General features: G+C 47.9%; 1 protein-coding gene across 4 annotated transcripts; it reads left to right on the forward strand.

The window, feature by feature from the left end:
• Positions 1-2922: 2922 nt before the first annotated feature.
• LOC106860058 (V-set and immunoglobulin domain-containing protein 4-like) lies at positions 2923-11479 on the forward strand. Of its 4 annotated transcripts, none has more exons than XR_015806736.1 (9): positions 2923-3157; positions 4475-4831; positions 5465-5746; positions 6630-6737; positions 7390-7455; positions 8011-8133; positions 8372-8393; positions 9199-10638; positions 11156-11479. XR_015806736.1 is itself a non-coding variant. In XM_088173132.1 (9 exons), the coding sequence occupies exons 1-8, from the start codon at positions 3103-3105 to the stop codon at positions 9374-9376; spliced, it is 1191 nt and encodes a 396-aa protein (XP_088029258.1). In that variant the 5' UTR covers positions 2923-3102; the 3' UTR covers positions 9377-9417; positions 11156-11479. The 4 variants fall into 4 exon arrangements, 2 of the variants coding, with proteins under 2 accessions (XP_088029258.1, XP_088029257.1); XM_088173132.1 differs by having other exon boundaries at positions 9199-9417; XM_088173131.1 differs by having other exon boundaries at positions 3088-3157; positions 9199-9393; positions 11156-11284.
• The last annotated feature ends 3942 nt before the right edge of the window (positions 11480-15421 follow it).

The following is a 15421-nucleotide window of genomic DNA, read 5'->3' on the forward strand; positions in this document are numbered from 1 at the left end:
TGTGTTTTGTATCTGCATGCACTGTGGGACAGCTGGACAAGGTCCAGGTCCTGGCTTGGTCTGGGGTGTACCAGGGCAGAAGAGCAGCTGCTGTGCACCCTGTGCAGTGGCAGCCCAGAGGATGAGATGAAGTCACAGCAGATCATCCCAGCCCAGCAGCTTTGTTTAGCAGACCCAAAGCTCAGCCAGCCTCTGCTGAGCACTGGGAGGAGGAACTGGGCAGCCTGGAAAAAGCCAGCATCCGATGGTGCTGAGACTCCAGAGAGCACCAGCAGCTGGTGCATGTGGTACCTGCAGGTAAGGAAACATCTGTACAGTTCTGATGGCTGGGGGTGTGCAGCCCACCTGCAGCACCAGGAAAGAAACAAGAACTCAGAAAACTTCATACATGTGGCTCCCTTTCCTGGAATCAGGATCTGTTTACAAGGATTTGGCCAAGCTAATAGCAACCCAGAACTAATGTCATTGACCTGGGAATTCCTGGGAAGGGAAGTGAATTTTTTCAGAGAGAGCACTTGTACATCTTGTTTCTGTCACACAAGCTTTAAGGGGGAAATGCTAATTTACACTAATTTCTGTTTCTTTAAATGGAAGAAGGTTATGTTTTGATGACTGACTATATGATTATTTGATGTGACAGAATTGTGGTGTGAATGGCTGGGAGAGGTCACACAATCAGCTACTCTGGGACATCCAAAAAGTACTTAGTAAAATATACTTTGTTGAGTCACATCTGTGACTCCAGCTACGGCTAGACCAAATAAGAAAGTCTCAAGTAAAAATTGCTTCTTTTTTGAGTGCATGTGATTGAAAAAGAGCACTTTGAGACCTTTCTTCTTCAGTTATCTACTTTTTGGTGATTTGCTCACAGGTGGGTACTGAATTTCACCTCCTTGAACGCTAAGGATCTTATTTATCACCATAGAAATGGTAACAAACTTCTCTGGCCACTGGCAAACTTCGTCAGAGCATGAATGTAAGAAGCAGGCTCAGCAGAGCTGGTCCCTATGAACAGGATCTGAGTGACCATCTGTGCTCAGGTTTGGGGACATGGGGACTTCACTGAGTCACCTGTAGTTAGCCCAAGGTGAGTACCAGAAATGGCAGAACAAAGAGTGCCTGAGCTGTGGTACTTGAAGAAATGAGACTTGAAAGATTGTCCTGTCCTGTGTGTGGGAGGAAGGTGGCACAAGCTGCAGAGTGCCTCACCTGCAGCACTGTCTGGGAGACAGCAGCAACTTCAACCCAGAGCAGAGACATTGGAATAAAATACTGCATTTTAATAAACGAGGTGGCTAGCCAACGTGTCTGAGACATTGAAAGCTTTCTCTTCTTTTGTTCAGATTCAGAACTATGAGGAGTCCTTTAAGCAAGAAAGAAATGGGCTGACAGTGTGACTCAGGGGGCTGTGTCTGTATCCAGGGCGACAAAGATGTCATGTACATCATATTTGGGGAACTACAGTTATTCATGTCCACTTTAGTTAAATAATCTCTTTTTTTTTTAATCCTGTATAATTAGAGCCTCAGGAAGTCTTGCATGCCCTGTTCAAAAAACTACCCTATCAGCAGTTTTGGCTTGGTTTTTCAACTTCTTTCAGGGCATGTTCCCCAAAACTCAACTTCTCCTAAACTTTTTGTGTAGGAGACTGTTTGTTTGGGACAAGGCTCTACTGCCAGCCATGGATCAAGGCATGGAAAACGTTGGATTTTAACCACCTTTATGAAAGTGGACACATTTCCCTCTTTGAGTGACACAGCTAGCAACTTTAAAAAGTGGTTTTTTGTTTGTTTGCTTGCTTTTAAGCAGAACTCAAATTGCTAAACTCTTCTCTGGGGGCAGCATGGGCAGATGGATACAGGCCATGTGCACTGGTACCCCACTGGCAGCTGCAGCAAAGATGGCAAGAAGAAAAGTTAGCAAAAATCAAGTTTCAATTTCTTACATAGACATGCTTTGCAATAAGGGGTGCAGCTGCCCCCATCACCTTCCTCAGCAGGATGGTAACTGGTGGTGGCTTTCAGCCTGGAGCCCTGGATGAAATTTTTATACCAGGTCTTGCAGCACAATATTTAGTTTTTTGCTCCAGACAAGTCCTACCAGAGCAATCAGCAGGGTGAAACTTGGAATCAGTCAGCAAGGGCATGCCCCCACCTGGGACTGAAATGAGATCCATGCAGTTCTCATTAGCTTACTGACTCTGAGAAAATGAAGATAATCTCCAGCTCTCGTTACCCTAGCAGAGGGGGAATAAGCTGTCACTGTCATGGAGCAGCACTTCCAGAGATGGTTTCAGCTGCAAGGTGAACGTTCCAGCCCAAGCAGACAGAGATTTGTTGTAATGGAATGAGGCTGTGGCAAAACCACCCCATTCACCTTTCTCTCCCACCTCCAGTAGAAAACAGCTCCCTGTCCCTCAGACACTCCTGTTCAATAGATATTGCTTTCCTGGTGCAGCTGTTAGAACCATATGCTAAGGCATGGCTATTGACTAAATCCCAAAAAGCTGCTCTACTGACTATTAAATGCCTACAACTAGGTCAGTAGATTTGCTTTTATACATGTTTCTTATCTTTCCAGAAGTCCTTCTCCTTCTGGTAATAATTAGTAAACACAGCTCAATCCTGTGTATCACACCTAGATTATTCTTGGAAGCACTTTTAAATATACCCTACAGATCACACTCAGAATGTCCCTTGGCCGCCTGTCAGAAGTTACCTCCTTGGCAAACACAGTGTGTGTTTTCAGAGTATGACTTTTGTCCATGAACTGGATTATTGCAGCAGAAACTGAGCTGAGAGAGTCTGTGATGCTCAACATGACCTGGCAATGGACACTTGCAGCTCAGAAAGGCAGCTGGGTCCTGGGCTGCACCAGGAGAAGTGGATGGGGACAGGGAATGGGACTGGAAAGATCCATAGAGCCTTTCTCCCTCCTTCACCCTTCACCTAACTCAGCAGAGAAATGGACTCGTGATGTTTCAGAAAGAGGATCCTAGATGAAAAAGGACAGAATAAAGGGAAGTGCTCTTCACTTGCAATCTGGCCCCAGGAGGGTGGGAGTCTCTTGGGGAAAGGAGGACAGACCTGCACTTCTGGAAGAATGAGAGAAGTTGGGAGGACAGTGGTGTTTGTGATGACTTTCATCAGCTGCAACGGTGAGTAAATGCTTCAACCTAAAAGAAAAAAATCAGAGTACTAACAGGGTCGGGAAAATCCTTTGCATTATAGCATCTTTTATTTTCTTAATTTACAAGTCAATTAGAAAGTCTTTAGCTTATTGCATTAACCAGAGAGCCTCAGAATTCATGAGTCTCCTTTGGCATCAGATACAACGAGATGCTTTCAAGAGTGCAGCAAATAGGGCAGTACTGGGCAAGTCAGCTTCCCTGCCCCAAGGCAAGAGCAGAATACAGTTTTTTGGGACCCTTGGCAAGGACCCACTGTGGTGTCCAGCTCTCCAAACAGTCTTGGTGAAGCTGGAATATACACTGTAAATTTAATAACTCATCCTCATTGTTCTGTTAGCATGGGCATGGGAAGAAGAGCTGGGAGACCAGGTGCCAGCACATTTGATACCCCTTGGTCTCTCCTACCTAGTGACTCTCTGCTTGCACCAGGAAAGCTGGGACTGGAACTTTGGCTTCAATTCCTATGCCCCTGACTGAATATGCCCTTCCTCAGGGATGTATGACACTGGCAGCAGCAGAGGATATTTTCGGGAAATAGGAGAAAAGTGCTCTTACAAGTTGTATACAAAAGCACAAGATTGCTCCTGACATTTAAAAAATTGAAATATATCCCCCATTCTGTCATTAAAAAAACAGGCTTTGCAATTACTGGGATCTTCCTCTCAAGCAACTTCTGGTGAGTTAAGTCTGCTGAATATAACCAGTGTCTTTCCAGGGAGGAGAAAGAAGAGAAGAATAAGGGATATGGGGAGAGATGAACCAGTCAAATGAAATGCAGGTGATTTGCTACTTATAAGAGGCACTTCCCAGAGGAGATGTGGGGTAGGCAGCTGGAGAAATAGGGAGATTAGGTGGACAAAATCTGCCCACTCTTCTCCTGTGCCTACCTGAACGCTTGGCAGGGCGCTGATCTGGATCAGGTCTGAAGTTTCCCAAGGTTAAAGCAAAAGGATAGGTTTTGGCCCACCATTCCTATTCCAGGTTCAGTACTGCAGGGAATATCCCTAAATGTCCCTGCCCACAAAGAGCCTCTCTGTACTGAAAAAGAATTAAGAATTGGCAAGTGCCCAGCGAGAGAGAGACACAATAAAAATAGACAAGAGGTCAGGGCAGCTGTTCACTTCCCCATGCTTGAAGATGTGGGCTGGCTTAGTGCTGTCTACAGCACATCTGAGACCTGGCTGCGTGCTGGCATCTACTGCCTGGTGAGTCCCATCTATCTGGAGGATATTTCCCTCTTCTGCTGCATTCTGATTTCTTCCCTTCCACTGCTGTTCCCTGCAGCCCTCCTGGATCTGTCTGGTGTCCACCAGATCAGAGGTACATGGATGGGATCCACCACTATACCATGTACCTATGTGCCTTCAGAAGGTTTCACACAGCACACGCTGAGCTGGAGTCTGGAGAGAGATTCCAGCGTCTCCACCATCTTCCGGAGGGATGATTCTGGTGACCACATCTTGCCAGCTAAGTTCCGAGGCCGAGTCAGCGTCCCAAAGAACAGCCCAGGGGATGCCTCACTGCTCATTGAGAACCTGGAAATGCCTGACAGTGGACACTACACCTGTCAAGTCGTCTGGAGGTCTACAGATAACAGCTTAATAACAAGAGAGATGACCACTACAGTTAAAGTTGTCAAAGGTAAATCCAGCAGTAAAGCCCTGCTCTTGTGCAGCCAGGTTACACCAAAAGAAGGTAGGGGGACCAGCATTGGTGTGAATAGTCTTTCACACCACACTGTCTGGCCCATCTAGGTTAGGGGTTGAAGCACATGGCTCCCTTGCTATGTTGGTTAACCTTCTCAACACATGGAGGTGTAGGAATGAAGTGGGGAAAGGAGCCAGTTAGTATACAGCCCAGGCTGGATCTATTGTGGGCCATTTGAGCCCATGTTTGAGATAATATCCAGGTCTGGTTCTGTGCAGGCAGCCAATATCTCTGTGGTTCTTGCAGCCAAGTGGGTGTTGTGTGAGCCAAGTCTGCCTTCCCCTTTTCCTGAGCACCCTCAATGTGTGCTAGAAAAAGGCTTTTCTGCAAGGGGGCCACCCACCCTAGAGAGCAGGACTCTGTGAAAGGGCTGCAAAAATGGTGGCACAGCTGGTGTAACCTGGGTTAACACACAGGTAACCCGAACTCATCCTGTGCAGGGAGGTGAGAGCTGAGCTGCTTCCTCCCGGCAAGGCAGACAGCAAGAGCGAGAGCTGCTGTGGCAGGGGGACCATCCCCAGCACAGCCAGGGCTCCGTGACCCGCGCCCCTCTGCTTTGCCTTCCAGTGGCAGCCACCAAGCCCATCATCAGAGCTGGAGAGCCGGGGCTGACGCTGCCGGCCGGAGCCAGCACCAGCCTGACCTGCGAGGCCAGCGGGTCCCCTCCCATCAGCTACCGCTGGTTCCGGAGCGACCCGGCGGGCACAGCCGAGCTCCTGAGCAGCGGCGCTGAGCTGGCCTGGCCCAGCCTGCGGCCCTCGGACAGCGGCACGTACTTCTGCGAGGCCGAGAACAGGGCTGGGGCCGGCGCCGTGCAGCGCAGCGATGCTGTGCAGCTCACGGTGACAGGTGAGTGCCCGCAGCCACGGCTGCAGGGCAAAGGAACAGCATCCTCCTTCCCTGCCCGCAAAAAGGGAAATGCCAAACCCCTTCAGCACCCTGACACACCCCTCCCGCTGGCTCCAGTCTCTGTCCTGCTCTATTGACTCCATTCAATTTCCTCTTCTGTGAGGAACTGCTCTTTTCAGATGCAAAAGTGGGTTTCTACTTCCAACATTTGTTTATTCCTCTGTGGGTTTTTTTTAAGTTCTCCCTGCCTCTCTAATGCTTCCCGCTGCACTTCAGCAAGATTAGACAAGGAGTCGGGGCTTCATTTTGAGAACAAGGAACAAGTCAGTGGTCACTCAGTGGCAGAACAAACCAAACTGGCCTTTGCTCCCCACCACCAGCTCCGTGTGTCAGGGAGACACACTGCACTTCACACACGCCAGGCTCTGACACCTCCAGGCTCTGCAGGGCACTCTGTGACAGGCTGGACTCAATGGCCTCAGAGCCTTTTTTCAATCTCAACCATTCTGTCATGGGTGCCTGGTGCAAAACTTGCCGCTCTCCTTGGCTGTTAGTCCATCAGCAGAGCTGTGAAGCCTCTGATGGCAGAGCCAAGCACAGGCACCACACAGTGGCCTGTGAAAGAGGCAGAGCCTGCTGAGCTCTGGCTGAAGCCCTGTGGTGCTTTTCACAGCAGTCACCCTCTGGAGGGAGCAGCAGGGGAACAGGGCTCAGTGCTGCAGGTGCTGGCTGACACTGCTGGCACAGCATCCCCCTCCTGCCAGCTGGGAGGGAGCTGCTTCCTCCTGCTCCCATCCCACCTGTGGGGGATTCTGTAGCACAGCAGCATCACCAGCGTGGTCAAACCCCTGTGTTAAGCCTCTTCCTCTCCCTCCTCTTGCAGATCTGCCCACAACAACAGCAGTCTTGCAGAGGAGTGTGGGAACCACGGGGGGACACCACTCAACCACAGGTCAGGGAGAGAGCATTGACATGGAGCACACAGCGAAAAGTGAGTGCCCAGGCCAGGGTTATTAATCTCTGTGGCAGGAGAAAACCGAGGCAGGGAGTTTGCTCTTCCATAGCCAGATCAGAGAACTATGCTGAATATGAATTGTGTCTTGATTGTTACCCAGAGAGGCAATATCAGAAGCTGGCACCCTCCCTGTTTGAGAATGTGCCTGATGATGGGAGAGGACAAGAAAATGTCATCTGTGTCCCTCTGGGACCAGAACTGTTGAGGCTGCAGAGCTTCAGAGGGAGGTCGCCTGGGGCAAGAGACCTGGCACAGGCCTCCACACCTCAGGGAGTTTATGGTGCAGCTGATGGCAAAGCCCCCCAGGCCAGCCAGGGAGTCACCATAGGAGAGAGGGAGTGAATGTGTCCTCTGGAAATGTAGGGAAGTGCCAGCAGGACAAAGCCAAAGCATTCCATGCTGTAGCCAGACATGATGCATCATATCAGCCAGTGCTGCCAGGAACCTGTGGGGCGATGCTCAGGGAGGGGGACACGAGTGCCAAATGCTGCCCCAGGCCTGCTGGCAAGACACACATAGGATAATAGGATAATAGGTGAGTCTAGGCCGGCAGAGCAAACCTCATTTTCCCGATGCCCAGGGCAGCTCCCAGTGGGGCTGAAATGCATCCACCATTCTCCACTGACAGGTCTGGTCCCAACCCCACGGGTCTCCAGGGTGGATACTGTTCCAGTGGGACCTTTCACAGACACAGGTGAGTGGAGTCTCCTGCTGGTAACCACCAGATTTGCACTGGCAAGGGCAGGGTGGCAAACATCATCCCAGACCAGCTCCACATCTGGCTGCTGTGCTTGTGGCAGATACGGCTGCAGGGAACAAACCCTGGCATGGCAGATGCCAGGCATTATCCAGGCAGGAGATGCGCTCCTGGTTCCCGCCCACACGTCTGTTGGTGGAGGTGTTTGCAACCTGAAGTTTGCTGTTTGAAGTTTATTTGTTGTTTGCTGAAGTTTGCATCCCCACGCATGGATGTCCCATCCCTGAAAGTGCTCAAGACCAGGTTGGACGGGGCTTGGAGCAGCCTGGTTGGTGGAAGGTGTCCCTGCCCATGGCAGGGCGTGGAACGCGATGGGCTTTAAGATTCCTTCCAAACTAAACCATCCCCGCATTCTGTGACTGCCAGGAAGTGGCTGAACCCACAAGTGGCCTCGGCACCTTCTCGGTTAGGATTGAAAGGCTGTCCAAAGCAGCGGGGGACTGCTGTCCCCGTGTCCCCGGCCGCAGTGACAACCCCTGGTGTCCCCCGCAGGTTCCCCGCGGGTCGCTCCGTCCCCGCTGCTGTACGGGCCGGTGGCCGCGCTGGGCGGAGCCGCGCTGGCCGCGCTGCTGGCGGTGGGGCTGGGCTGGTGGCGGCGGCGGCGGAGGAAGGAGGGTGAGCAGTGACAAACACGGCCGGGACCGGCGGTGGGGACAGCCTCGGGAGGAGGGGACGGGCGGGCGGGACAGTCCCATCCCCGTCACTCCCATCCCCAGTGGATCCCATCCGGTGGGAGGCCTGGGGGAGGGTTATTCCCTAAACGTGGGAACACCTGGAAGCTGGGTTTTGTTCTGTGACACGTAAGTCGATGCATATCTTAGATTCTTTTTTTGTTTTTGTTTTTTTTTCCCAGAACCTCTCTATGAAGTCGCTTTGTGAGTGTACTTTTCTACTTGGGACATTAAGACTGAGGGCACTGTACTGGTATCTGCTCCTAAAAACCTCTTTGCTCATTGAAAAGCAAAGATTTATTTGCCTTGAAGGAGGATGATCTGAACACCTTGACAGTTTAGTTAGAAACATGAGGACTTAACACGTGGTCACAGGAGATAGCCAGACTGTTCTTTAATGTGGTAGAAAAACAGAAGGATACTCTGGGTGCTTTGCTCTGCCTGTCACAAGCCATGGGAAACCTGTTCTCTGTGGGAAATTCTCGCCATTATTTAGCAAAGGAAAGGACAGAAATTCTCAGCTCTTCCTTTAAGTTCTCCCTGTTCTTGTCTTTCTCTATAAGAAATACGTCTTAGTGCTTGGCCAAGTATTACTTTGCAGAGTTCCTATTAGTGTATGATTATACAAACACATTTTCTGCCCTGTCCTCATCTCAGTCTTCAACACCTTCATACTGCTTTCTTACTCAGATTCACACTGTAGCCATCTGATTTTTCCCAATTATTCCTGATATTTACTTTCCAAAGGCTAGACTGTCTGCTGGTAGCTTTAGAGTATAACATGATAATGCCAAAAGAGTTTCTAGTACCAGTATTAACCAGTGCTTCTTTTTGTGTAATTCTTTTAACATCACTTTCTGGTGTCTTTCAGAGCCCTTCAGGCCCTCACTAGAATAATATGAATTTTGCTGTTCCACAGATTATGCGGTAGATCTTGTCTCTGACTAAGATGTAAGTGAAGTGCCATCTGCTTTTGTCATCCCTCTCACTCTTGTCTCTCTTGTCCCAGCCGCAGCACTGCAGACGTCGCCCTGCTGCACACTGAGGTGGAAGTCCCTGCTAAGAGCATATACGAGGAAAAGTGCTCTAAGACTGAAAAGACCACAGTGAAAGACAGGAAAAGTCCTGAGTATGAGAACCTTGTGACTGCAATGGAATCACAATATGAAACAGAAGGAATTCAGTAGAGTACCAGCTTTTCCACGTAAGCAGCCATGCAGGGCTGCAGGTACTGAATAGTGAACTTAACAGAAGGAAACTCTTCCTCCTATTGTCCCTCTGTTCTGCTCTCACTGCTTGCTTTAACCCAGAGGAGCTGCTTTTGGTCTTTGGCAGACCAGGCCCTTTCAGAAACCCCCAGCCAACTGTCTACCCACTTCTATAGAGCAAGTTGTTTCTGAGCAACCTGAAGGACCGAGGGCAGGAAGAGAGGATCTGAAGGAGTAAGAACATGAAATTCTTTAGCATGTAAATCCAGGAGTAGTTGGTGCAATGCTGCCAGTCAGTAACAATAGCAAGGGATACTCTCCAATGTGTGTTCCTGTTAAGGCTGGAAGGAGCCAGGACTGTGCGGGAAATTGAGACCCTCTGGCTTTTGCAACTCAGCAAATACTGGTTGTACATCCCACCTGTCCTTGAGTCTTTTTTTTGTTGTTACAGCATGGTAAAGGAACCACTGGAGGTTGATGTCCCAGGAATGTCATTTTTGCTATCAGACTGGAGCTCAGTGCTCAGAGAGAAAAGGAATGAGTCTCTGAACTGTCACCTACTGGTTTTCTCCTGGAAAACCAGAAGTGATGTTGAAGTAAATGCTAGCATTTAATTTTTAGAGTATGGGGGCCAGAAGCATGATAAAATAGAGCAAAATTTGAGGCATTTGTATAATGATTGAGTAAGGGACCTCTCTGAATACAACACCAATTTACTCTGTGGGATGTAAGTCAGTCTGTGTGATTACTAATGCTGACTGTCATGCAATGTGGATGCAGTTCCCGCCTTCAGCTGCAGTGCATTCCCTGCTGCAAATCAGCAGCCTGATTTGCTTTGTCATTGTTAATTGTTTACATCTTGCCTGTGCTGCAGTGCTGCTGTCAGTTCTGTCTTCCCTGTCTGTACCTCCAGCCAGCATCCCTTTGTCCTCCAGGCTTGGCACGGAGGAGGAATGCCTCCTGGCTTTAGCAAACCAAATCTGTAAGAGTTACTGGCTTTTTTTAATCAGTGGGTGCAGCAAGGAAAGCATGGGGAAGCAGCTGAGCTCAGGTCACACACCCTCCTGCTTGGCCCTGACTTCACCCACAAGGCTCATCTCTGCTGCCATGGATCGTCCCTTCTCAGGTCAGCAGCCTCACAGCAGGGTCACGTTGCTGTTTGTGGCCTGACTGCTGTGTAGAGCCGCACTTTCACCTTTACAGCTCTGAACTGCAATGATGATTCTTCTGCAGGACAGGAGGTGGGCAAAATCAGAGAAAAAAATCTCCTGCCTGTATTGTGAGGGCTTCATTAACACAGTGACAGCCATACAGGGAGGGCTGTACTGAGTGTCAGGCTGTGCTCCAGGGAGGTAGACAGGATCCAGTCTGTCCCTGTGGGACCCATGGCAGCCAGCCCTGAAGACCCCATGCTGCAGAAGCTGCTGGCATCAGCAGTGCCAGGGGTGGTGCAGAATAAAGGAGTTGAGGGGAATGGGGAGTGGCAGCCACACTCATGCAGGGCAGTAGCATATGGTGCAAGGTCAGTGCTGGGTGGGAAGGGAACTGAAAATTTCTCAGCTTCCCTATCCTTACCTCAGCATATCTGGCCCAAAACACATGACATGGTACTCTCCTTTCCCCCAAAATATCATCCTCATTCATTTTCAATTAACTTGGTGTTTTGTGCAAGTTTTCCTGCTGTTATAAGCTCTGAGCTCCAGGTTCACTCACTGAGTATGTAACACCATGGTTTTTCCATTTTGTGATTCCTCCCAGCACTAATCTGCTCTGATGAGGTCTGGACTCCTTCCTCAGAAGATATGAAGCCTGGGACAAGCTACAGAGGAAGAAGGCAATAGGGGTTAAGAAAGGGGGAGCAGATGCCTCAGATAGACCAGCCCCCATGTACTCCATGTTGTCAATGCCTCTAGCTAGGGCAGCAAAAGGACTTTGGTCACAAGTAGAAGAACAGTGGAAACATTAGAAGCCTGTCTCCAGTGCTGAGGTGCTTTTCCCTGGGCAACAAGTGCATGATTATTTCTTTTCTTCACTTTTGGTGTGTTTTCTATGTTTCTAGTAAAACCTGTTGGCAACAGAACATTTTTCTTCTGAAAGCCACAGAGGGTTTTGCTGTGTTGCATCACCATCAAACCAGAAAACTTCTCCTTTCCTTGCACTGGTCGCTCACTCAGTGCTCATCTGCTGAGCTGTGCTGCAGAACACAGGAAGGAAAAGCTCAGCTTCTCCTGAAAGGACACTGCCTCCTAAAAACACAATATCTTGAGTTCCCAGTGCAAAGTCATGAGACTCACAGTTCCCCTTGCACTGCCTGTCCCATGGAGGGGACCTGTTGGCTTTTACACCTGCTGGGTTTGTACAATACTTCAGAGCAGGGAGGAGGGAGATGAAGTCACGGAGAAATTTGTCCCACTGTAATTTGATGTTTGTTCTAGTAAGAGAGGAACGGCTTTACTTTCTTCCCCTTCACCCCAGTTATCTGGAAGGATCTGAGAGCTGAAGGGGAGAGTTATCTAAAAAGCAGAGGGCAAACTACTGAAAGCAAAAATTGGAAATGCATGAGAAAACAAGAATGAAGGGCATAAACAAACACTTTGCCAGCTGTGGTGCAAGGCAGGTTGGTTCTGTTGAAACCTTGAGGTCTGAGTGACAGCAGGGCTTGGGGCTGACATGGCTATTGCTTCATGCAGGATTCACTGGGGACAAAGCAAAGCCTGAAATCACAGACCTTGCTCTCTTTTGAAGCTAACTTCAGTGATAAAGATCAAGGTGATGTGTGTGAGTCATGAGGAGGTGCTTGAGAGAGACCATGGGAGTGTGAGTCATATAAGGAGGGCCATTTCTTGACCACTTGTGGACCATGTTTGTCCAGAAGTACACAATCTATTCAAAAAGCAGAACACAATTTGCTTAGGCAATGATATACATTCATAGGTCCCAGCTTTGTACAAACTCCAACTTCTTCAAAATATTTACTAAGACATAGCTGCAACAAAAAGCCCAAAAGCTTAGTATTCAAGTTTATTAATACTCTCAAATATTGCAAGATTTGCTGGTGGTACGGTCCTAAAACTAGTTAGTAGGGTCTTGGGGTTTTTTTATTATGTAGTTTTCCGTGTCAAATGCTTTTCAGAGTGTTTGATTTGTCAAATTGGGCTGGATGCTGCCCCTGTCATTCCCCTACCCTGACATATCTGAAATGCTACAAGTCAGTTACTGAAAACACTTATCAATCATTATATCTTCAAGTTGGATGATTTAGAGGGAATTACTTTAATTAAATAGCAGAATAGGCAACCTTGCTGCAAGTGCTGACTAGGATTTTCCAAAAGAAAAGCCACCCATCCAAAACATCCAGAGACAAGAAGTCTTCTCCAAACAGCAAGGCTCCCAGGAGGGGACTCCATGGCCTAATTTAAAACAGATTGAGCAAACAGGGATTTTCACAGGCTAATGGGCCAGAGGGAAGTTAATGAGCAGCCTCATTAGTTTGTACTCCATATAAAAAAGATTACTACATGTGCAAAGGAAAGATCCTTTATTATGGATAATGCTGCCTTTACCCATGATGTTGTGATTATAGTTGCCAGGATCCCTGTTTACAACTGGCTAGTTAATGCTGTGTAAGAGAACAGCGTTGGATTTGCATGCAAAGAACAAGGACCCAGGGCACAATTCTCTGTCCTCACAGTGCAGAGAAGTTGCACCAGCATTAACTTCTGTTCTAATTTACTGTTGGGAGGGATACCCGGACAGACACTTCCAAAACCGAGGTGGAAGGGAAACCTGGCAGCACAGGAACCGTCAGGTGTTCTGGAGCACTGGGATGGGCTGTTGAGTACCTCGGTGGGTTTCTGGAGAGGTGCCGAGCCTGCCAGAGCAGGAGGAGAGGGCTGGACCCTCGGCGTCGCGCTGCTCAGCAGTGCCTCACTTGGGGTATTTGACAAACTGACACTCTGCACACTGAGTGTCGGACTCAGCTTGTCAAATACACGCAGTGCCACACTGCAGCTCCCGGGGTCACGGTGTCCTCGCTGGAGGCCAGCCTGGGCACACAAGAGGGAACAGAAGCACAGCAGCTGTTGTTAACTTCAGAGGCTTTTTCCAGTTAGCAAAAAGCATCATTAATCCTGCCATATTTCCCCCTCCTGCACTCTTTTTTTGGGTAAGAGAAAACCAGACCAGCAGACACTGACTTCTGCTGAGAAAAATATCCACTATATTAATTTAAAAGTCAGAAAAATAAGTCCACCTCTGTCCCTGGACATGCACATAGGGGTTCATCAATGACTGTTGGAGGCTCCTCCATTTGGCAGAATACTGTAAAGAATATGATGCTGAAAGAAAACCAAACTCCACATAGGGAAACAATGACCTTCTTCAGAAGCGAAGTGAAACTTTCTGTTCCGTTGACAAACTAATCCCCTCCTGCTTCATTTCTAGCAAACAGAAAAAGCCTTTCCTGCAATAAGTGGGGCTTTCCACCCCCAAATACTGGCATAATCCAGCCTTTAAGCGTGAACATTATAGTCATACACACACACTTCTTGCACGAATACAAAAGATACTGTTATTCCCTTGTTCTTTTAACAGGAGTGTGCAGGAAATGCAGAAATGCACTTAAAGAAAACGAAATAACAAAACATACACAAGAGAAGATGTTGCACAGTATTACTCTGTTCTGTGTCCTTCTCAGAAGTTGACTGTTTAGAAATTCAGTCTAAAAACAGATTTGAAATTCTGATAGTGTACAACTCTCCCAGAAAAACACATACTGCCTCCTAAGTCACATACTTATTCTGCACAACACTGTTTATGTCATTCATACTCTTTGTGGACATGTCCAGATATAGCTGAGTTTTAAGCATGGTGTTTTAGCTTCCTTACCAGTCCATGGATTTTAATTTCACATGACCAGCATCACCAGTTTGTGAGACAGCAATCATGCTATTTTTAGTATCAAAATAAAAACGGAAATGTTTTTTAATTATATTTTTAAGGTAGACCATTAAAGACATTAAAGTAGAATTAGATTAAGTGTATTAACAGAATCATAAACCATGTCTACCCCTAACTTCTGTGACTCTATTTTACACAGATGATCATAGGATTCCATCTAATATCACATACAGAAACATACCTGGAAAGGAAAAGGTTTTTTTCAGGTGAAAGCATGGCAAATACATGTTCTCTGAACCCATAAGAGAGTTGAGTAAGACTTAAGAGACAGATAACAGCTACAGCTTTAAAGGTAAAATCTGTTTCTAGACTGAGTCACTACCCAGGCTTTGCAATTCTGGCATTCCTCTGTCTCCACCTTCGCCTTGGGTGCAATGAGATAGTGACCAGTTCTGTGTTCTGGCTCCTCATTCCAAATGCAGTTCAGCCATGCCAGACAAAACTAGTGGCAATGGATAAAAGCAGCATGTGCATTTCATGAAGATAAGAAAACAGTGTTAATAAGCTGATTTAAAATCAGCCTATTGGAGTAGATGTGAACCTGTGATCCCCCAAAGGACTCTGAGCCATACCAAAATGTGGGCAAGCCACTAGAGAAGGATTAAGCAGGCTCTTCCACAGGTATCAGAGACCAGACTGCCTTCAGCTTCTAGTGCTGATGTCTCATAGGGGCAGATCTGGCCTTGGAGGGGGAAGAAGAAGAAAAGGCAGCACTGCTTCTGCAATTGAAGCTTAAAATAATCCCCCATTGCCGCTTTCTGAGGGGAAAAACAGACACTAAAAATGTTGCTGTGAGGGACAGATAAGGGGTGGGGACACAATGGAGATAATTCTATCAGCAGATGGGAATGGAACTTGCAACTCTACCCGTAAAGATCCTATCTGCTGTGAATGGATTTGTCATTGTCAGAGCTTCTGGTTTCAAGCTAAAGTGGGTATTTCCAAGTAAAAGCTTAGTGTTATAAAACTGAGCAATCTACTGAATACTCTAAAGGCAACACAGAAAGGATTTTTCTTCCTGCATTCTTGAGTCAGTCCCTTACCAAATTCACAAAAAAGTCCCCT

Source organism: Sturnus vulgaris, chromosome 14, assembly GCF_052056855.1.
Source record: "Sturnus vulgaris isolate bStuVul1 chromosome 14, bStuVul1.hap1, whole genome shotgun sequence".
Taxonomy (NCBI): Eukaryota; Metazoa; Chordata; class Aves; order Passeriformes; family Sturnidae; genus Sturnus; species Sturnus vulgaris.